Source organism: Aquarana catesbeiana, linkage group LG09 (genome assembly GCF_042186555.1).
Source record: "Aquarana catesbeiana isolate 2022-GZ linkage group LG09, ASM4218655v1, whole genome shotgun sequence".
Taxonomy (NCBI): Eukaryota; Metazoa; Chordata; class Amphibia; order Anura; family Ranidae; genus Aquarana; species Aquarana catesbeiana.
In genome coordinates this window covers 120,244,927-120,268,374 of record NC_133332.1, presented here as the reverse complement: position 1 = coordinate 120,268,374, position 23,448 = coordinate 120,244,927, and the positions used below count along the sequence as shown (strand labels likewise).

The 23,448-nt window shown below is 43.0% G+C and overlaps 1 protein-coding gene across 2 annotated transcripts in view; it reads right to left on the bottom strand.

Moving 5' to 3' along the window:
• Positions 1 to 23,448, bottom strand: part of FHL1 (four and a half LIM domains 1) — a 153,727-nt gene that overhangs the window by 12,775 nt on the left and 117,504 nt on the right. For both annotated transcript variants that reach the window (XM_073599220.1, XM_073599219.1), the window contains exons 2-4: positions 17,640 to 17,821; positions 5,213 to 5,387; positions 491 to 660 (exon numbers count right to left, since the gene is read on the bottom strand). In XM_073599220.1, the coding sequence (XP_073455321.1) occupies positions 491 to 660; positions 5,213 to 5,387; positions 17,640 to 17,795 (501 nt within the window). In that variant the 5' untranslated portion in view covers positions 17,796 to 17,821. The remainder of the gene's footprint in view (positions 1 to 490; positions 661 to 5,212; positions 5,388 to 17,639; positions 17,822 to 23,448) is intronic.

Here is a 23,448-nt window from a genome sequence, read left to right as displayed (position 1 = left end):
GCAAACAAATTGAAACGCTTAAGGTTTGACCTCATATTATATGGCTTTGGTAAATCTGAAGGAAAAAAACTACAGATAATCGTTTAGTGTGTATCCAGCTTTAGACTGAGATGGCAATAAAGTTCATATGCGTGTAAAGGTAGGCGTCCCAATACTTTTCATAATAGAGTGTATGTGGTAGAAGTCACTTCAGTCAGTGCTTATACAGGGCAGAGCCTCTCATACCACCCTGATGCAACATCACTGGACCAATCATGCTCCTTCATACCCAGAAATATTTTTCCCACTTCCAGCAGCTGGCCAGAATGGCAGGGTCACCAAGGAAAAGCATGTGCTGTCGGTAAGGAGGGCATTGCATTAAATTAAACCTGTTTACCTGTATGGCATGGCAAAGCAGGGGTCTGATTTAAGTTTTTTTCCCCAAACCTGTAAAGTAGTATTAGTGATACATCTGATACAGGGACTTTAGATGGTTGCTTTGAATACTTACATTCTTACACTTTACACAATGTTTTGCAAATTTTTGTTCATGACAGGTGACACAGAAGATATCAGCTCCCTTTGGGAAGAAGCTGCCAGCCCCTATGGACTGCTTGCAGTTGCTGCATGTGAAGCATTCCTCGTGCCAGGCACTACCCTTGTACTCAACATTGCGGCCACCTAGAAAAGTAACAGAAAACTCAGTTCAAGGGACAGTTAATTCTGTGTCACAAATACTGTTATTCCCTGTACACACGGTCAGACTTTCCAACGGAAAATGTGCGATCGGAGCTTGTTGTCGGAAATTCCGACCATGTGTAGGCTCCATCGGACTGTTTCCATCGGAATTTCCAACCCACAAAGTTTGAGAGCATGCTATAAAATTTTCCGGCAACAAAATCCAATCACGTAAATTCTGATCGTGTGTAGACAATTCCGACACACAAAGTGCCACGCATGCTCGGAATCAAGCAGAAGAGCAGCACTGGCTATTGAAATTCCTTTTTTCTCGGCTTGTCGTACGTCACTGCGTTCTTGACGTTCGGAATTTCCGACCAACTTTGTGCGACCGTGTGTATGCAAGACAAGTTTGAGCCAACATCCATCGGAAAAAATCCGATGGATTTTGTGTCGGAATGTCCGATCGTGTGTACAGGGCATTAGACCCCATACACCACTATTAGATTTTCTGCAGATTTTTGTCTTCAGATTTACCAAAACCATATAATATGAGGTCAAACCTTAAGAGTTTCAATTTGTATACAATCACCAAATCTCAGCTATTAATGAAATATTACTATTGGTTGGAGTGTCCCCATTTACCTACACTGCAATATTGAAGTGATCACTGTTGTATGCAGACTTCCTTACCCCCATTAGGGATGGGCGAACGGTTTGGGCCGAACTTTGGTTGTTCGGACATCCAGCAAATTCGAAAGCCACGGAACACCGTTGAATTCTATGGGATACTAACATGAAAAAACGAAAGTGCTCATTTTAAATGCTTATATGCAAATTATCCTGCCCCAGGGGACATATATCAATGCAAAACGTCCATTTTTTTCAGGAGCAGTGATTTTAATAACGCTGAGTGAAACAATAAAAATGAAATATTCCTTTAAATATTGTGCCTGGGGGTGTCTAGTATGCATGTAAAGTAGCGCAGTTTTCCCATGTTTAGAAATGTCATTTTGCTGTGGTACTGTTCTAAAGGAAAAAAGTCATTTAAAACTGATCTCGGCTGTAATGAACTATCGGGTCTCGGCAATATAGATAAAACTCATTGAAAAAAAAAACAGTATGGGTCCCCCCAAAATCCATACCAGGTCCTTCAGGTCTGGTATGGAAATTAAGGGGAACCCTGTGCCGAATGACAAAAAAAAAAAAAAAATGGCATGGGGTCCCCCCAAATACCAGACCCCGATCATGCAACCATACTAGGCCACATGCCCTCAACATGTGGAGGGTGCTTTATAGTACCCCCCAAAGCACCTTGTCCCCATTTTGATGGGGACAAGGGCCTCATCCCCACAACCCTTGCCCGGTGGTTGTGGGGGTATGCAGGCAGGGGGGCTTATCGGAACCTGGAAGCCCCCTTTAACAAGGGGAATCCCAGATCCAGGCCTCCCCAGGCCTGTGAATTGGTAACGGGTAAAAGATAAAAAAATAAAAATGTCCCACCAAGTAGGTCCATCTCACGCCATGGGAGGCTCCCGCCGAGTGACGCTTCTTCTCGATGACAGCTGTTATATAGCTGAGGGTGGGGCCACTTGGTGACTTAAATGGGTGACCCCGCCTTCCTCTGAGGTCGCATCAGAGGGGATGGGGTCACCTGTTTACGTCACCGAGTGGCCCCGCCCTCAGCTATATAACAGCTGTCATCGAGAAGAAGCGTCACTCGGCGGGAGCCTTCCATGGAGGCAGAGGTGTTGCGGCTTTTTTTTTTTTTGGCTCGTCGGGTGGCGTGATAGAAGAAGATGAATGGACATCGCTAGACATTTTTATTTATCTTTTAATAAAGAACTTGTCCCTAAGTGTCTCCTGTCCTTTTTACCATTTTTGACACTTTTTTTTGTGAAATGGTAGGGGTACGATGCCGATTATTATCAAAATTAGGCCTATATATAACAACATTGACCGCCGTTCCTCCTCCCTTCTCCACACTCAGCGCGGCACTTGATGCTTGCCAGAGCCGCTGAGTGTGTGAAACTGACACGTAACACAGAGGAGAGAGAGAGAGGATCTGTCAGAATTGAGGTTTATGTCGGGGGTGGGCGGGAACCGGTCGCTATCAAACACTAGCCAATGGGATGGGATCTGGGCGGGCTGCTAAGTGTATGTGACCCCGCCCCTTTTCTTAAGCAGCCCAATCATTGGCTGGCGTTTGATAGCTGCTGGGTCCCGGCCGGGTCCCGCCCACCCCGACATTAATCTGAATTCTGACATCTCCTCTCTGTTGACAGTTTCACACACACAGTGACTTGGCTCAGTGTGAAACCTGCCAGTGCCACCGCCAATCAGTGCCACCTGCCAGTGCCACCTCCAACCAGTGCCGCGCCAATCAGTGCCACCTGCCAGTTCCAAACTAGTGCCATCTGCCAATGCCTGCCAGTGCCACTGCCAACCAGTGCCACTGCCAATCAGTGCCATCTGTCAGTGCCACCTGCCAGTGCCACCTCCAATCAGTGCCACCTCCAATCAGTGCCACGCCAATCAGTGCCACCTGCCAGTGCCAATAGTGCCACCTGCCAGTTCCAAACTAGTGCCACCTGCCAATGCCTGCCAGTGCCAACCAGTGCCACCTTCCAGTGCCACTGCCAACCAGTACCAGTGCTACGTGCCAACCAGTGCCAAGTCAGTTCCAAACCAGTGCTACCTTCCAGTGCCAACAGTGCCACCTTCCAGTGCCAACGCCAATCAGTGCCATCTGCCAGTGCCAATCAGTGCCACCTGCCTAAGCCAACCAGTGCCATCTGTACTGAGGACATCAAGGGTATGGTAGAGTGGCCTAAAATATCGGCCACAAAAATCATCATCATATATCGGCCGCCCCAATTTCTAAATATCGGCATCGGCCAGAGAAAAACCCATATCGATCGACCTCTACCCGTTACCAATTCAAATAGGGGGGCGGGATCTGGGGGTCCCCCTGTTAAAGATGGCTTCCAGATTCCGATAAGGCCCCCCCGCCTGCATACCCCCACAACCACCGGGCAAGGGTTGTGGGGATGAGGCCCTTGTCCCCATCAACATGGATTAGGGGGGGCCTATGCCATTTTTTAAAAATTTTGGCGCAGGGTTCCCCTTAAAACCCATACCAGACCTTAAGGGCCTGGTATGGATTTTGGGGGAATCCCCCCATGCAATTTGTTTTTTAATTTTTGGTTTGGAATTCCCCTTAATAGTCATACCAGACCCAAAGGGCCTCGTAATTGATGGGGGGGCATGCCATTTTTTTCAGTGTGTTTTATCTATATTGCCGATCAGTTATACAGCCGCGATCAGTTTTAAATTACTTTTTTCCTTTAGAAATGTCATTTTGCTGTGGTACTGTTCTAAACACGGGAAAACTGCGCCACTTTACAGGCATACTATAGACACACACACACCGGCACAATATTTAAATGAATATTTCATTTTTATTGTTTCACTTTAAGCATTATTAAAATCACTGCTCCCGGAAAAAGTCGTTTTTAAAACTTTTTTTTGCATTGATACATATCCCCTGCGGTAGGACCTGGGTCCCCAAACACTTTTTATGACAATAACTTGCATATGAGCCTTTAAAATGAGCACTTTTGATTTTTCATGTTCGTGTCCCATAGACTTTAACAGTGTTCATTTGCTCGTCCAAATTTTTTGCCTGTTCGGATGTTCTGGTGCAAACCAAACCGGGGGGGGGTGTTGGGCTCATCCTTAACACCCCATGTTGGAAAATCTCTGGTATGCAGATTACTGAAAAACTGCAAAGTGATTGATATGTGTGCTGTGACTATGTTGGGTAAGTTGGAAGAGGAACCGTGCATTCAAAAGTGGATGATTGAATAGAAATTATGAATTTTAGCCATGCAACAGGAAATCCTGGTTTATGACCATGTCCTACTAGTATTCAGCTAAAGATCTTTTCTTGTTTGATAAACTGTGTGTGCGCCGCTAGGACAGAAAGCTACTGGGCTTTGGGGCAGGGAATCCTTTAAAAAGTTTTATTCAAGGTATGCCTGTTGGAATTAGCAACCATACCTCCGTTCTAAGAAGGTGTGAACTTTCTGTAGCCTGCACTATGAACATTTCAGCTGGGCTCTGGCTGGTAAAGAGACACTGATTTATCCTCATTGGATCTGAGAAAAGTGTACACCAGTCAATGGAAAAAAATAAGTTGTAATGTTCAATTGCAGGTCAGCAACTGAACAATCATAACTTTATCAATTATTCTTACAAAGGGTCTGATCACCAGTCAGGTCTTTGCTGTCTAGTGGATTCCTCATGTTTAGGCATTTATCAATGATTGCTCAGATAAATAGGGTGCATTGGGCTCCCCCCAGGAGTATAAAACAGAATCAAACCCTGCCTCTCACCAAAAATCCCGAGTGGAGCGGTTTTTAAAAAACAGTCGGTGGCTGATAGACACCATGTGATTCTGTGGTGCATTTAAAAAAAATGACTAAACAAACATTTTCATTTCAAGGTGTGTTTTCCTTGAAAAAGCTCTAAGAAATCAGAGAAAGCACTGTACCTGGCTGGATTTGCTTGTGGCATCCACTGCAGCGCAGGGCATCCTCTCGGTTGGTGCATTTAGGGCACTGAATTTTATTGTCTTTGAAAACAAATTGCTCATTGGCCAGAGGATGGTAACACTTGTAACAGCGAAAGCAGGTGTCATGCCAATACCGGTTCTTGTAATGGAGCTCCTAATATCAACAAGAAAGCATCAATATGCATATTAAAAGGGAGCTTCCTGTGTTTACACAAACATATATATGGCAGCCAATAGTATACATCTGGTACCCCAATCTTTGCCATCTGACAGCAGTGCAACAGTTGCAGGTGAAAGTGTGTAAATAGTTAAGTGTCTGGTTGCCCAACAAATCTGGCTACCGGGTACCAGGCCTATTATGAAGGCCCTGATAAAGTTAACACTTGCTTTAACCACATCCTATCCAGAAGTGGATTACCAAGTAAAGGTTGAGTAGTTTTACACTGTTCAAAAAGCAAGTTGGTAAAAATGGATGGGATTCAACCTTAACTTGCGTTTGAACAGTATAAAACTACTAAAAAAAAAAAAAAAAAAAAAAAACAACACACCTTTTAAAGGTGCAGCTGCCCCCCAATGAGCCCGATCTCAGTCCAGAGACAGATCACCTCTGTAGTAAAGATTATTTACGTGTAATTCTGGTTTTCTTTTGTTCTAGCTTATTGGCTCTGTCATTCAGTATCATACACCCTGTGAGCTAATGAATGTTTTACCACTAGAGGGTACAAGTGCATTTCTAAAGACAAGCATATTCTGTCAGAAACATTGATATTGTGTTAAAGTATATCTAGACCAGTCTTTTGCAACGAAGGTCCCTTCAGGAGGTTGCTAGGGGTTCCTTGAGCAGTAAGCAATTTCTGCACCTCAAATAAGTAATCATTGACACTCATGCTCTTTTTTTTAGCTATCTGTAAGGGGGTGGGGGGGCAATCTTTCAACTGACCATCAACGTAAAGAGCTTTTTTTTTTTTTGCTGCGATGGACCCCTTACCCCAATGACCACCAGTGTATTGTTGAGTATTAGTGTCAGGAATCTAGTTAGCTAAGTTGGACATGGTATAATCCCCCATCCTCATTAAATTAGTAGGCAGATGTGGAGATGCGACTCAGTGTACATCTTGCGGCATATATGCGTTCCTTGATAATCTGATCGAGGGCGAATACTGCTGTGCAAAATTTAAGCACATTGTTTCCCTGGAAGCCCAGGTTCTGAATCTAGGGAAGCAACTGTCAGCACTGAGAAGTCCCTCCATACTAAAGGAGAGCCAGGAACATACACGGCAGGTGCCGGCAGGGGCCAGCACAGAGGCGGGTGGAGACAAAGAGGTGCAGGCACTAGATGGGTGACAGTTAGGAAGGTTAGAGGAGAAAATGCCAGGGAAGTCGATCCTGGGCTGGAACATCCCGATATGTACGCTCCATTAAGTGACTAGTCAGGGGCCAGCACTGCTGGAGCTGAGGGACTCTCCTAGCTGCCAGGGGAAGAACTCCAGTGAGAGTGAGCGGGAAGGGAAAGGAAAGAGATTCTGGTGGTAGGGGACTCAATTCTTAGAAAGACAGAGGGCAATCTGTGACAAAGATCTGAAGCGCCAAACTGTATGCTGTCTACCAGGTGCTTGGGTTCGACACATCACGGATCTGGTGGACAGTTTACTGGGGGGGCTGGGGAAGACCCAGCTGTCATGGTGCACATTGGCACAAATGACAAAGTCAGAGTCAGATGGAGTGTCCCAAAGAACGATTTTAGTGACTTAGGAGCTAAATGGAGGAAAAGGACCTCCAAAAAGGTAGTATTCTCAGAAATATTACCGGTACCTCGAGCCACATCAGAAAGCCAGAGAGAGATTAGGGAAGTAAACAAGTGGCTGAGGAGCTGGTATAGTAAGGAGGGGTTAGGGTTCCTGGAGAACTGGGCCGACTTCTCAGTCGGTCACCAGTTCTATAGAAGCGACGGACTGCACCTAAATGAGGAGGGTGTAGATCTGCTGGGAGTAAAGATGGCCGAAAAGTTAGAGGAGCTTTTAAACTAGGCGACCGGGGGGGGGGGGTGTCCAGAGGTAGAGATAGTCAGCGCGAAGCATATTCCAGATGGTAGTATTGGGGGCATTAGTGGTAGGTTGACTAAAGCACATTAGTTTTACAACATTAGGGCAGACAGTACAATTACAATACAATTCAATACAGGGGGGAATCATAGAGCCCTGCTCGTTAGAGCTTACAATCTAGAAGGGAGGGTCAAGTTAGACAAAAGGTTAATAGCTGTGGGGGATGAGCTAATAGAGAAAATAGTGCAGTTGTTAGATGGAGGCAGGATAGGCTTCTCTGAAGAGGAAAGTTTTCAGGGATCGCCTAAAAGTGGATAAATTTGGAGACAGTCTGACAGATTGGGGTAGTGAATTCCAGAGGATGGGCGAGGCTCGGGAGAAGTCCTGGAGGCGGATATGGGAAGAGGTGATGAGGGAGCTAGAGAGTAGGTGGTCTTGGCAGGAACGAAGAGGACGATTAGGTTGGTATTCTGAGACTAGGCTAGTGGTGTAGCTGGGGGCAGAGTTGTGGATGGCTTTGTAACTTATTGTTAGTATTTTGAATTTAATTTGTTGGCAAGTGGCAGCCAATGGAGGGATTGGCAGAGAGGGGTAGCAGACACTGAGCGGTTTGTAAGGTGGGCAAGTCTGGCAGCAGCATTCATGATGGACTAAAGGGGGATAGTCTATTTAAAGGTAAGCCAATGGGGAGGGAGTTGCAGTAGTCAAGGCGAGAGATAACCAGGGAGTGAATCAGGAGCTTTGTGGTTTCATTGGTTAGAAAGGGACATAGTTTAGAAATTTTGCGGAGATTGAGGCGGCAAGCTTTGGAAAATAATTGGATGTGGGGCCGAAAGAAGAGTTCAGAGTCCAGGATAACACCTAGAACGCTGATATATGGGGATTGGTTGAAGGTTGTGCCATTGCTCTTGACAGAAAAGTCAGGGGAAGAGGCACGTGGGGGAGGAAATATTATAAGTTCGGTTTTGGAAAAGTTGAGTTTGAGGAAGTGGTGTGACATCCATACAGATATGTCTGTTAGTAAGTTAGTGATGCGTGAGGAGACTGATGAAGTGAGTTGAGGGATGGAGAGATAGATTTGTGTGTTGTCAGTGTAGAAATTATATTGAAAGCCGTGAGCTGACCCAGGGAAGAAGTGTAGATTGAAAATAAAAGAGGTCCAAGAACAGAACCCCGACGGAGAAGGGAAGAGGAGTGGAGGAAGTAGAATTGTAAGTGACACTGAAGGTGCGTTGAGATAGGTAGGATGAGAGCAACTGAAGAGCACAGTCACGGAGACCAAGGGAGTAAAGTTTTTTTTTGAGGAGGGGGTGGTCAACCGTGTCAAAGGCAGCTGAAAGGTCCAGAAGTAGGAGTACAGAATAAATATTTTTTTTAAATATGGGGGTGACCAGTGCATGTTTTAGAGCATTGGGGAAAATGCCAGAGGTGAGGGAGAGATTGAAGATGTGAGTTAGGGAGTGTAAGATAGAGTCAGAGGGCGACCATAGTGTTTGAGAGGGAATAGGGTCCAGGGGGCAGGTGGTTAGGTAGGCGTTAGAAAGGAGTTTAGCAACTTCGTCTGTAGTAGCAGATTTGAATAAGGGGAGTGTCAATTGTACCTGTTGATATGGGGTTTTAACTGGGGGAGATACCTGTAGAGTGGAGATTTCATCACGGATTGTATCAATCTTGTTTTTGAAGTGATTAGCAATCTCCTGGGCAGTGAGTGAGTCAGTGGGTGGAGACGGTGGAGGACGAAGTAGAGAGTTGAAGGTAGAGAAAAGTTTACGGGAACTGGATCAGAAGGTGTTAAGAGTTGTAAAATAGGTCTGCTTGGCAGTGTGGAGAAAGAATAGTATTTTTGGAGGGCAGATTTGTATTGGTTGAAATCTTTGGGAGACTTGGTTTTGTGCCACAGACGCTCAAGAGTGCGACTACGTTTTTTGAGAATCTTAGTGTCATCTGTTTGCCAGGGTTGCAGGGGTCGAGGACTGATTCTGTGTGTAGCGAGGGGAGCGAGCTTGTCCAGGGTGGAGGACAGGTATTTATTGTAGATGGAAGTGGCTTGGTTGGGGCAGGACAGGGAAGTGATGGTCAATAGCAGAATAGAGGAGAGAGGAGTTGCGAAGGTTTCTACGGGTGATGGCTAGGCGATTGGAGGGAAAGGTGGTGGAAGACAGGGAGAGAGAGAAACTAATAAGGTGATGGTCGGAAAGAGGAAAAGGATTGTTTGAGAAGTTGCATGGAGTGCAAAGGTAGGAGAATACAAGGTCAAGGGTGTTGCCATCAGAATGAGTAGAAGCCTGTACCCATTGCTTCAGGTCAAATGAAGAGGTTAGACTAAGAAGTTTAGAAGTAGCAGGAGTGTTTGTATTAGCAGGGATGTTGAAATCACCGAGAAGGATTGTGGGAATTTCCGAAGAGAGAAAGTAGGGTAGCCAGGCAGAGAACTCATCAAGGAAAGTCGATAATGGTCCAGGGGGCCGGTAGATCACAGCAATTCTTAGGAAAGTAGGAGAGAATAAACGTATACAGTGAGCTTCAAATGATGAGAGGGAAAGAGAGGGAGGGGAGTGAATATCCTGGAAGGTGCTTTGGGGGGATAAGAGGAATCCCACTCCAAGTATAGTATAGTAACAAGTCCTATTTGCAATCTCGGAACACCCAATAAGAGGACAGTATGCGACCGGTCTAAACTGTGTGCCATGTTCATCAATGCCAGAAGCCTGGCAGATAAGATGGGAGAACTAGAGAGATACTGTTGTATGAGGAGGATTTAGATTTTGTGGGAATTTCAGAGACTTGGTTCAATAGCTCCCATGATTGGCTGGCAACCATTCAAGGGTATTCCCTTTATCGCAGGGATAGAGAGGGTAGAAAAGGGGGAGGGGTATGCCTCTATATCAAGAGTAATGTACAGTACAAGTGAATGTGAGAGATGACATCACTAAGGGAGCTAGGGAGGAGGTGGAATCCTTGTGGGTAGAGCTCCAATAGGATGAAACTAAGGGGAAAATACTGGGAGTATGCTTATAGGCCCCCTAACCTGAGGGAGAAGGGGGAGACGGACCTCCTATCACAATCTGGATTAGCAGCAAGGATGGGAAGTGTCATCATAATGGGGGATTTTAATTGTCCAGACATAGACTGGGCGGAAGGAACCGCGCATTCGTCTAAGGCTCACCAGTTCCTAGAGGTCTTGCCAGACAATTTCATGGGTCAGATGGTAGGCGCATCAACTACAAACAAAGCGTTACTAGCCCTACTGATTACCAACAATACAGGCCTGATCACGGATGTGGAAATAAGGGGCAATTTAGGAAACAGCGATCACAGGTCAATTAGCTTCAGTATAAATCACACAAATAGGAAACATAAGGCAAATACAAAGACATTGAATTTCAAAAGAGCAAACTTTCCTAAACTACAAACCTTGCTAGAAGATATAAATTGGGATAAAATCTTAGGAACAAAGAAAAACGGCGGAGGAAAAATGGGTTTGCTTTAAGAGCATATTAAATAAGGGCATTAGCCAGTGCATCCCATTGGGAAATAAATTTAAAAGAGTGAAAAAAAAGTCCTGTATGGCTCAACTCCAATGTAAAAATGCAAATAAAGGCAAAGGAGAAGGCCTTCAAAAAATACAAGGCTGAGGGATCATCAGCATTCAGACTTTACAAAGAATGCAACAAGGAATGTAAGGGTGCAATTAGGGCGGCTAAGATAAAACACGAAAAACACATAGCGGAGGAGAGCAAAAAAAAATCCCAAGAAACCCTTTAAGTATATAATTAGTAAAAAAGGGAGGACAGACCATATTGGCCCCATAAAGAATGAGGAAGGAAATCTGGCTACAAAAGGATGGGGAGATGGCAAAGGTATGGAATTTATTCTTCTCCTCAGTCTTCACGAGGGAATTGGGGGCTTCATTAACCAAAACTGCAGTGTTTATCCTCATGACACTCCCTGGTTATCCCTTCACTCCCTGGTTATCTCTTGCCTCGACTACTGCAACTCCCTCCTCATTGGCTTACCTTTAAATAGAGTATCCCCCCTTCAGTCCATCATGAATGCTGCTGCCAGACTCATCCATCTTACAAACCGCTCAGTGTCTGCTACCCCCCTCTGCCAATCCCTCCATTGGCTGCAACTCGCCCAACAAATTAGATTCAAAATACTAACAATAAGTTACTAAGCCATCCACAACTCTGCCCCCAGCTACATCACTAGCCTAGTCTCAAAATACCAACCTAATTGCCCTCTTCGTTCCTCCCAGGACCTCCTGCTCTCTAGCTCCCTCATCATCTCATCCCATATCCACCTCCAGGAGTTCTCCCGAGCCTCGCCCATCCTCTGGAATTCCCTACCCCAATCTGTCAGACTGTCTACAAATTTATCCACATTTAGGCGATCCCTGAAAACTTTCCTCTTCAGAGAAGCCTATCCTGCCTTCATCTAACAACTGCACTATTTTCTCCATTAGCTCATCCCCCACAGCTATTACCCTTTTGTATAACTTGACCCTCCCTCCTAGATTGTAAGCTCTAATGAGCAGGGCCCTCTGAATCCTCCTGTATTGAATTGTATTGTACTTGTACTGTCCTCCCTAATGTTGTAAAGCGCTGCGTAAACTGTTGGCACTATATAAATCCTGTATAATAATAATGACACATTACAGGAAGCACCCTCATGGCTAACAGAGGAAAGAATTAGAAACAGACTTGGAAAACTTAACATTAATAAGTCACCGGGACCAGATGGCTTGCACCTGAGGGTCCTGGGGGAACTCTGTCAAGTAATTGCCAGACCATTGTTCCTAATTTTTACTGACAGTCTACTAACTGGAATGGTACTAGCTGATTGGAGAAAAGCCAATGTAGCTCCAATATTTAAAAAAAAGGGCCAAAATACATCCCTGGGAATTACAAACCCGTCAGCCTAACATCAATAGTATGCAAGCTCTTGAAGGGGATGATAAGGCACTATATATACAAAATTTTAGTAATGAAAACTGTATCATTAGCAGTAATCAGCATGGATTCATGAAGAAGCATTCTTGCCAAACAAATCTATTAACATTCTATGATGAGGCGAGCTGCCATCTAGATAAAGGAAGGCCTGTAGACGTGGTGTACCTGAATTTTGCAAAAGCATTTGACACAGTTCCCCATAAACGTTAACTGTACAAAGTAAGGTCCGTTGGCATGGACCATAGGGTGAGTACGTGGATTGAAAACTGGCTACAAGGGCGAGTTCAGAGGGTGGTGATAAATGGGGAGAACTCGGAATGGTCAGGGGTGGAAAGTGGGGTCCCCCTCAGGGTTCTATGCTGGGACCAATCCCATTTAATTTGTTCATAAACGACCTGGAGGGTGGGGTAAACCGTTCAATCTCTGTATTTGCGGACAATACTAAGCTAAGCAGGGCAATAACTTCTCCGCAAGATGTGGAAACCTTGCAAGAAGATCTCAACAAATTAATGGATTGGGCAACTACATGGCAAATGAGGTTTAATGTGGAAAAATGTAAAATAGTGCATTTGGGTGGCAAAAATATGAATGCAAGCTACTCACTGGGGGGGGGGGGGACCTCTGGGGGAATCAAGGATGGAAAAGGATCTGGGGGTCCTAGTAAATGATAGGCTCAGAAATGGCATGCAATGCCAATCTGCTGCTAACAAAGCAAACTGAATATTGGCATGCATTAAAAAGGGGATTTACTCAAGAGATAAAGCGATAATTCTCCCACTCTACAAGACTCTGGTCCGGCCTCACCTGGAGTATGGAGTCCTCAGGAAGGATTTATTGGAAATGGAGCGAGTACAGAGAAGGGCAACAAAGCAAACAAAAGGGACTGGAAGATATTAGTTATGAAGAAAAGTTACAAGCACTGAACTTATTCTCTCTGGAGAAGAGATGCTTGAGAGGGGATATGATTTTAATTTACAAATACCGTACTGGTGACCCAACAATAGAGATAAAACTTTTCAGTGGAAGGGAGTTTAATAAGACATGTGGCCACTCATTAAGATTAGAAGAAAAGAGGTTTAAGCAAAGACTGCGTAGAGGGTTCTTTACTTGTAAGAGCAGCATGGATGTGGAATTCCCTTTCACAGGCGATGGTTCCAGTGGGGAGCATCGATAGTTTCAAAAAACTATTAGATAAGCACCTGAACGACCACAACATACAAGGATATACAAAGTAATACTGACATACTGTATAATCACACACACATAGGTTGGACTTGATGGACTTGTATCTTTTTTTAACCTCACCTACTATGCAACTATATCTGCTGTCTTCAGCTTTCTACATTCTTTAGAAAAGTGCACATCGCGTTTGAAATCTTTCTTCCCGTTTCAACAGTGGGAGGGGATTCTGGGCATACACTGTGTGACAGCGGATTGGAGGAAAGACAGGCACACGCCCCCCCCCCCCCCCTCCACATAGGTGGAGGAATGAAGAAACATGCAGAACAGTGCTGGGAATAGACCAGCTCCCTGCTTATCTACCTCTATGCACCCACCCCGACACAAATTTCCAGCTACTTTTATCGCCTGTGTCAGAGAACTTGTCAGAAGTTATCATGCTGATAACAGAGGAACAGAGCAGCAGAAAGACACAGGACTTAGGGCTTTGGAGAGAGATGAGTAAACACTGCAGATATATGTGCCTAGGTCAGATTTCATGAACGTAGTTTACATCCACCAACACAAATGTGACTCTCTCTCTCTCGACAGGAAGAATACATTCAGTTCCCAAATGTATTTAACCTACTGTCCCCTTTTCATAAAAAAAACCGCTCTGCGTCTACCTGGAAACCTACCTTCTTTAAAGTGATTGTAAACGATCACCTTGTAAAACAACCCATTAAGTTTATAACAGAAATAAAAAGGCAAGACATTTTTTGTACAGATATAAAAATTAAAAAAAAGGAAAAAAGTTTTTTTTTTTTTAAATAAGTGATCACATTCCCTCTGTTCTCTGCTGCATAAGAGCTGGGGGGGGAGGAGCAGCACACTGAGCATCCCTGTGACATTCCATTTTTTTTTTTTGCCGTGGGGGTTCCCCTCAAAATCCATACCAGATACTTAACCGAGCATACAGGAAAGGGGGGGCGCCCCCTCCTAAACGATACCAGGCAACATACCTTCAACACGGGGAGGGGTTCTCTGGCCTATACAGTGTGAAAGAGCAGTTGGTTTGTGTGACCGGAACCACCTGTTGCTCCCTGGGGATGCAGCAGGAGCACAGCCATGGGTCCCAATTATGACAGATGTGTAGGTGAGTGGCCCCAAATGCATATTGTCTGGGGCTGTACACCTCCACCCACACATTTGTCACATTAGGACCTGGGGCAGAAGAACACAGAACATTAACAATTCAACTGATAGATCATGTATGGTGTGGTGGCAGAACAGTTAATGCCAGTAGGCACCATAAGGGCCTGTGCTGACTGGCTTTTGTTCACTTCAGACAGGTTTTGCATTCTCATGCTAGTCTATAGGAAAGCAAAACCTACTTGAAGCAGATAAAATGCAGGACCAATGTAAGTATGCATGTGCCATACCTGGCCTATACCTGTGTAAAATGGAAATCACTATAGTGGGCACCTCTACATGGTTGGCGCTAGCTTGCTGCTCCTGGGCTGAGCAGCTGCCCTGCTGATTAGTGAACACAGGGGTTTGCTCGCTCAGCACAGGTGCCATTCAGAGCATGCCTTGGTATTGAATGGATGAGGTGGAGATAATGATGTCACCGCTCTACCTCTCCACCTTGTCCAATGAGAGAATACCTTGGATTCACTGAGAAAATACGATTCCATCTCTGAATGGAACCTGTGCTGAGCGGGCAACTACCTGTGTACACTATGCAGCAGGGCAGCTGCTTAGCACAGGACCCAGAAGTTTGCAGGGATTACTGTAGTAACAGTAATTGTCAGCTTCCACAGGAATTCGTCATATATGGCGTATGCGTTTGCATGCTTACATTGGTCCATGCTAAGCTTCTAGGTGGACTATCATGGTTTGGGTATAATTTTTTAAATTTTCTAAACTGATATATATTAGTTGTTACTGAAATTTATTTTTTTTACAAATAAAAATAGGACACTGGTTCCACCAAGCATTATGGATGTGCTAAACAGTTTTCTAAAAGCTTTCTATGTATGGCCATACAAAGTAAAATACGGCTGTAACTGTGGCACCTGGGAGCCACGACTGCAGCATATTCTACTCATAGAAGCGCACTTCAGAAAACCTGTGTGTGTCTATACAAATGTAATTGCAGACAACCTTGTTTACATTTTTAAAAAATACACCGGTGCGTGTGCGCGCACTAGTAAATTTTACATATCAGCTCAGTCTTTTACAAGCATGAAAAACAGCGGACTGTGCACATATGGGTAGGGAATGGAGTTCAGTGCTTGTTCATGATTTTCTGGGGCTACACATCTAATGCTTGGTGCGTTCTATCACCTGCAGGACAGAGGGGGGAGCATCTGAAAAAGTAAGCACTTATTTACCAAATGGATCACAGCATGCTAATTTGCTTTTAATTTAGCAAAAACACTACAGTCAGGTCCATAAATATTGGGACATTGACACAATTCTAATCTTTTTTGGCTCTGTACACCACCACAATGGATTTGAAATGAAACAAGATGTGCTTTAACTGCAGACTTTCAGCCTTAATTTGAGGGTATTTACATCCAAATCAGGTGAACGGTGTAGGAATTACAACAGTTTGTATATGTGCCTCCCACTTTTTAATGGACCAGAAGTAATGGGACAATTGGCTGCTCAGCTGTTCCATGGCCAGGTGTGTGTTATTCCATCATTATCCCATTTACAAGGAGCAGATAAAAGGTCCAGAGTTCATTTCAAGTGTGCTATTAGCATTTGGAATCTGTTGCTGTCAACTCTCAATAGGAGATCCAAAGAGCTGTCACTATCAGTGAAGCAAGCCATCATTAGGCTGAAAAAACAAAACAAACCCATCAGAGAGATAGCAAAAACATTAGGTGTGGTCAAATCAACTGTTTGGAACATCCTTAAAAAGAAAGAATGCACCGGTGAGCTCAGCAATACCAAAAGACCCGGAAACACTGAAAACAACTGTGGTGGATGACCGAAGAATTCTTTCCCTGGTGAAGAAAACACCCTTCACAACAGTTGGCCAGATCAAGAACACTCTCCAGGAGGTAGGTGTATGTGTGTCAAAGTCAACAATCAAGAGAAGACTTCACCAGAATGAATACAGAGGGTTCACCACAAGATGTAAACCATTGGTGAGCCTCAAAAACAGGAAGGCCAAATTAGAGTTTGCCAAACAACATCTAAAAAAGCCTTCACAGTTCTGGAACAACATCCTATGGACAGATGAGACCAAGATCAACTTGTACCAGAGTGATGAACTACTCATGATCCAAAGCATACCACCTCATCAGTGAAGCATGGTGGTGGTAGTGTCATGGCGTGGGCATGTATGGCTGCCAATGGAACTGGTTCTCTTGTATTTATTGATGATGTGACTGCTAACAGAAGCAACAGGATGAATTCTGAAGTGTTTCAGGCAATATTATCTGCTCATATTGAGCAAAATGCTTCAGAACTCATTGGACGGCGCTTCACAGCGCAGGTGGACAATGACCCGAAGCATACTGCGAAAGCAACCAAAGAGTTTAAGGGAAAGAAGTGGAATGATATGCAATGGCCAAGTCAATCACCTGACCTGAATCCCATTGAGCATGCATTTTACTTGATAAAGACAAAACTGAAGGCAAAATGCCCCAAGAACAAGCAGGAACTGAAGACAGTTGCAGTAGAGGCCTGGCAAAGCATCACCAGGGATGAAACTCAGCGTCTGGTGATGTCTATGCATTCCAGACTTCAGGCTGTAATTGACTGCAAAGGATTTGCAACCAAGTATTAAAAAGTGAAAGTTTGTTAATTGTTAATCTGCCCCATTACTTTTGGTCCCTTAAAAAGTAGGAGGCACACATACAAACTGTTGTAATTCCTACACAGTTCACCTGATTTGGATGTAAATACCCTCAAATTAAAGCTGAAAGTCTGCAGTTAAAGCACATCTTGTTCGTTTCATTTCAAATCCATTGTGGTGGTGTATAGAGCCAAAAAGATTAGAATTGTCGATGTCCCAATATTTATGGACCTGACCATAAGTAAAGGGGAACTAACCCTTTAAGGCTGCAATGCTTTATTGTGGATTCTGTGATACAATTTACATTGTAGTTGTGGTTTCTTCATTGAAAAAGCTTCTGAAGAATTCACTTCTTATGCCCAGTATTTTCCATTGTTTTTTTTTTTTTTTTATTACATTTGAATAACTTTAAATAACTAAATTATGTTTTTGCATCTCACCTTGGAATCAACCCCAATGGGTTTCCTGCACTCAGCACAAGTGTTAGCAACGATTTTCTCAAAACACTTCACACAGCAGTTGTGTCCATCCTTCTCAACATACTTCTTGCCTTGCAGAGGAGCTCTGCAGTAATGGCAGTCAAAGCGTTCAGACATTGTGCCCACAGTGTAGTGGCGGGGACCTAATAATAGAAAAATTGAAAGATGAATGATTATATTTTGTTTACTATTTCTGGTTAAGAACCAATACACACTTATTCCATACACAATGTACATTTTTACTTTCTATGCCTATGCTGGAACCGTGACTGCTAATATATAAATTTATATGTTGGGGAAGTGTTACAAAATTACATAATTTGTCAAGTTGAAAAGACAAGTTTATCTAGAAGGCAATCGGATATTCCCTGAATCAACAATCTCTGGTGTTATTATTACCTATAAATGTTAATATACAGTTACATATTGTGTATTTAGGAATGCATCCATATATTTGAAATAAACTCAACTGAGCTGGCTAGAACTATTTATTAAGGGGAGTCTATTCCACATTGGTTTTTTTTCTAATTGTTATCCATCTGAAATTATATTGTTTTGTATCAGAGAAGGGCTAGCAGTAAGGGAAAAAGGGTTAAATCCCCTTTTGGGATCCCTTATTCAATATAATAATTTATAACAAAAAAAAAAAAAAGAAAAAAAAAAGGACACCCATAAAGAGGTTAAGATGATGTCGCTATGGGCATATTATGGAGTTCGTTTTGCGTCTCAACCATTTTTCCTCTTCGTATAATTCAACATAGTTGTGAAAGAATGTATGCAATTTAGGAGCAATATTCTTCAAAAAGCATAATACAGTTAACGTGTGCTATTCAAGTTAATCAGCCACTGTGGCATCACACACGTCATCCTTACAGGGTATAATACATCTTTTTATACAGTTTCAGAAGGCTCCCTTAGCTTTCAACGGACCAAAGATATATAAAACATACAGATTTATGTGACAAATTATTAAAGTATATTTAGGAGCCAGTGTCAAATCTCTTTCATTCGTCCAGTGATTGGATCCACAGGATATTATACTTCAGTTTAAGATGTCTCAAATATTAAAAGGGGTTGTAAACCCTCGTTTATACACATGCCTATACTTGCCTGCTCTGCACAAACATTTTGCACAGAGCAGCCCTGTTCCTCTTCTTCTGGGGTGCCCCGCCGGCGCTCCTGGCCCCTGATTTTCATCAGGTGCCCCAACATAAAGCCTCCTCCCATGGGGGTACCCGCGCAGGCACGTTAGAGTCCTGCTGCAGCATTCATTGACAGACAGCAGGACTCGGCCCCGCCCCCCATGTCACTGGATTTGATTGACAGCAGTGGGAGCCAATGGTTCCTGCTGCTATCAATCTGTCCAATGATGAGAGACAGCAGCTGGAGCCACTGCGTTCATGCACATCGCTGGATCGGATAGACTCCGGTAAGAAAAAAGGGGGTGGGGGGGCTGCAGCACATAGAATGCATTAAGGTGAAAACCCTTGAGGCTTTACAACCACTTTAAGGTGTTTCCAGACCAAATAGATGATATAATAATTTGTTCTCTTTTGCCTGCCTCCTCCTGGATCATCATCAATGGCAACCTCCCAATTATCATATGTATAACAGGTTGAACTTCCTCTCTGCAGGTTTAGTGTCTCAGGGCTCTTAAGAAACTGAACTTTTTATTCAGTCACCAATAGTACACCGTACACCAAACAACACTACAACTAATAACTTACTTTAACCTCATTTATATTTCCCATTTAATAATGCCATGTAGTTTGTAGGCCTGGGCAAGGTCAACAAGATTTTTTTATACATTTTCCTTTGAGGGTTTTAGTATTACAGATACAACAAAGACTACAGTTAAAACTGGCTCCCCATGGCTATGCCTTTCCAATTTTTGTTGAGAAGAGTTTGCTCCTGGGGGAAATTACATTTTGTCATTGCTATATTTTTTAAAACGCACAGTAGCAGCATGTTGATTAAGACAGCTTTCCTCTGCCAAACCACATTTTGAACATTATTTTTTCATTAATATAGAACATACAAACTTTTACAGAAAAGCAAAAAGATTTTTACTATACACTTGACAGAACTTTAAAAATGCATACCAAAAACATATGTACCTTATACTTAAAGTGGTTGTAAACTCTCACATATACCCAGTGAAGGGCGTAGCCTCAGGTGATGCACAAAGATGAAACAAATCATCCTACATAAGATGTACCTGGTTTTTTTCTGCATTCCTCTCTCCTCTACACAAGTTCAAAGTCCAGAATTCACTTATAGCATTTCTGAGCTTCCAAAGGCAGGAGGTGGGGATCTGACTGTGCATACTGCACAGCATAGAGCAGAGAGCTGAGAGTAATCAAGAGACCGGAGTGGAGTGAATGGACACACCCCCCTCTACACAATTATTTTTCAGGTCAGAGGTTTACAAATCACTTTAAATGAGCAAAATAAATAAATAAATAAAAGAAAGAATGGGCGCTAGTAAGAATGATATTCTATTCTTTAATTGTCAGCTAAGGCAGTAATTTAGGTCCTTTGATGGCTAGCTTTTTACCAAGGAATACAATATACTGTAACGGTTTCAAGTGCAGCACTGTTGGCCAGTAATAATTCATGGCAAAGGGCTTAATCTGTCACTGCAATGACTAAACAGCCAAAATCATGGAATGTAAAATGGGTCCGTGGGAAGGATCACTGTTTGGGTTTCTTGCTTTGTTATGAAGTGTTTATCAACAGTGATTCACCAGTCAAGTATACTCCTGATGAGACATACTAAAAGCGTTAACGTTTTTGGCTATGGACAAAAGTTGCAGCAGAAAGAACGCATCTCTCTAAATGATGACCTTATAAAGGCTCGGATGTGCCCTTATGGTGATACATACTAGTGGGAATTTTCTAAACCTGCAGCAGACAGAATCTGAAGCAGCTGTACACAGAAGCGAATCAGATTCTAGCTTCAGTTCATTCTGTTAAGCTTTGAACATGAAAGTTAGAAACTAACTGGTTGCCTTGCACATCTGCTTCAGTCTTAGCAAATTTCCCCCACTGTAAAGTAAACCCTGAATATAGTGGGTGCCTTTCTGTACCCTGTATTTGAACTTGTTCTCACTGGAAATTTTTCTGCACTCATATCATGTCAGCTTAGCTGCATTTTGGAATGTTGTAATGGATCTTAGCATAAAATAACATTTAATTCCACTGAATTTTATAAGGAAATAACCAGAGGTTGAAAAGGTACATCAGAAACTACTGGAAGCCAAGGCAACCTTGCCATATTTTCAAACACTAGATTTCTTGTCTACAAGCAAAAGATTTGGTTTACGGAGTCTGTTGTAGAACTGTAACCCGCTTTCTGCCATATTCCACTCCTATAGAAGTGCATGCAACTCAGAGCTGATTTAAATTGTCCCAGGAAGGGTGTAGACAGCTATATTCTACACCAGGGATATGCAATTAGCGGACCTCCAGCTGTTGCAAAACTACAAGTCCCATCATGCCTCTGCCTCTGGGTGTCATGCTTGTGGCTGTCAGAGTCTTGCTATGCCTCACGGGACTTGTAGTTCTGCAACAGCTGGAGGTCCGCTAATTGCATATCCCTGTTCTACACCAATGTTCCCTCAGCATTAGGCACTGTGGATAAGCTGACTTGCCTCATTACTAAGTAACACGTACATAGAGCCAAATTATAAGGTTATATGTATTTAGTTTTGACCAACCAAAATTGATCTTTTCCCTGCAAGGTGTGTAAGAAAAAGTTGGAAGAATTAACTTTGATCTACCTTGAAAGCTGCATAACAGAATCATTATAAGGAATTGAATGGACAAAACATTGTATTCCTATCTGAGTTCTGCCCTTCTAAATCTAATATACGTGATGACTTATTTCCCATCTTTGCAATAAAATTAGATTTAAGATTTTGTGGTTTACTATTTTATGTCATTTCAGTATGACATATTTATACTTGTCATTTAAATAACAATAAAACAATAACGCAATCTTTATGTTAACCTTGACCTTGTTTTTATAGCTTGCAAAATAACTTCTCATCACCAGCTACTAAATAAAGTGGGTGAAAACATCATATGGTGACAGCTGTTATGAAGAAGGGGTTAAAGATAAAAGGTTGGAAAGAGATAGCATTGGTGACCTTTACTGATGTCAACAAGAAACATGCTGGATGGCATGACCTTGGCAAACTTCCCATTTTGGATATAAACTGAAAGCATCCAGAAGTTTGCCAAACACAGCTCTGGTCATCCTCCATTTATAAAACATTTGTTGTCATGTATACAGACAGTTTGCTAGGACACGATGTGTCTCTCATCACCTCCCTAAACTCTGGGGGACTTGGAGGGCTTTAATCAGAAATGTTATGTACTAGCAGCTTGGCACACTTCTAGAGAGGCATTACTAGAGTCTATATACGCACTACTAAATTTATACCTAAAATAAAAAAAACACTGGACGCTTGGGTTCAGTGGGAACGGTCTACTTATGGTACCACTCTTCCCTCCGCCCACGCCAACTAATCATCGTTTAACCTTGCTGACATCCACCAGTACCTTGCACTCTTCATTGACATGTGTAATCATCATTTTCATCTCTCTGAAACCCTCGAAAAACTGATCCTTCCCTTCTTTTCCCAAAGCAGGACTTCATGCAAAAGTGGAAGTTCCGCGTTTCCTCCTCCTCTCCCATAATTTTTTTTGGGAGAGGAGGAGGAAACATGTTTTCTTGGAACATGTCACAGGTCCCAGGAGACTATGGGACCATTCACAAGGTGCTCAGTGGGAAGCCGGCTGTGGAGCCACAACTGGCTGCCCACAGTTAGGATGGTGACCCCTGGACCCGAAGACTGGCAAAGAGCCAGGTCAGGTGAGGACATCACTGGATCCTGGGGCAGGTGTGTGTTTTTCAGTCAGTCAGTAGATATACTATTTGTAGCTGCTGACTTTTACATTTTTGTTTACAGGGTGAAGCTCCTCTTTAATGTTATAATATTTCAGTATTGTTCATATAGGCTTGGTGCTCCTGTCCTTTTACTTAAAAATGTTCTGGATCTTTTTGTATGTACCTCTACATGCTTGGATTTGGATCTGTGAACTGTGAATCTTTGTTATACCTGTTTAAAAAAAATCTTAAGGAAATATAACTATAAAAAAAAGCACTGGACTATTCAATAATATGGTACAAAGAACAAAGTAGGCAATAAAGCATATAAAATACTTCCTTGGGTCCAGTAAGTTAAGCTGATTGGTTTCTATGAATTATGGAACTGCATTTCAAACAAGAAGTATAATTCATGTCAAAAACCATTCAAACTGATTTTAGGCAAATGTGTACAAAAAGTACATTTGAAATACTAAAATTATTAGCTGTGTGTATTGCCATTTTCCTCCTTGCAAATTATGACCATTTTCAAATAAAAGAAACAATTTGCTTAAAAGGTTAGTTCACCTTTACCATAAAATTGCATATGCATATAAGGGACAGGTTTGACCAAAGTTGAATAATACCCTTACCATAGGTGAAGTCCATTTACTGTATGTACCTCATGAAGACTGACTGGAAATCTCCCAGGTTGCCAAGAGAGACCCAGCTGTTATTGTTCCCCTTCACCATAACAGGAGTGAGTTATTTCTCTGACTCAAACCCCCTCACATGCTCTCCCTCTCCCCTGATGCAGTAGCTCAAAGCTTGAGAGCTTACTCCTGTGATGGTGAAGGTATACAGTAACAGCTGGTCAATCACGCCCCCTTTATTACA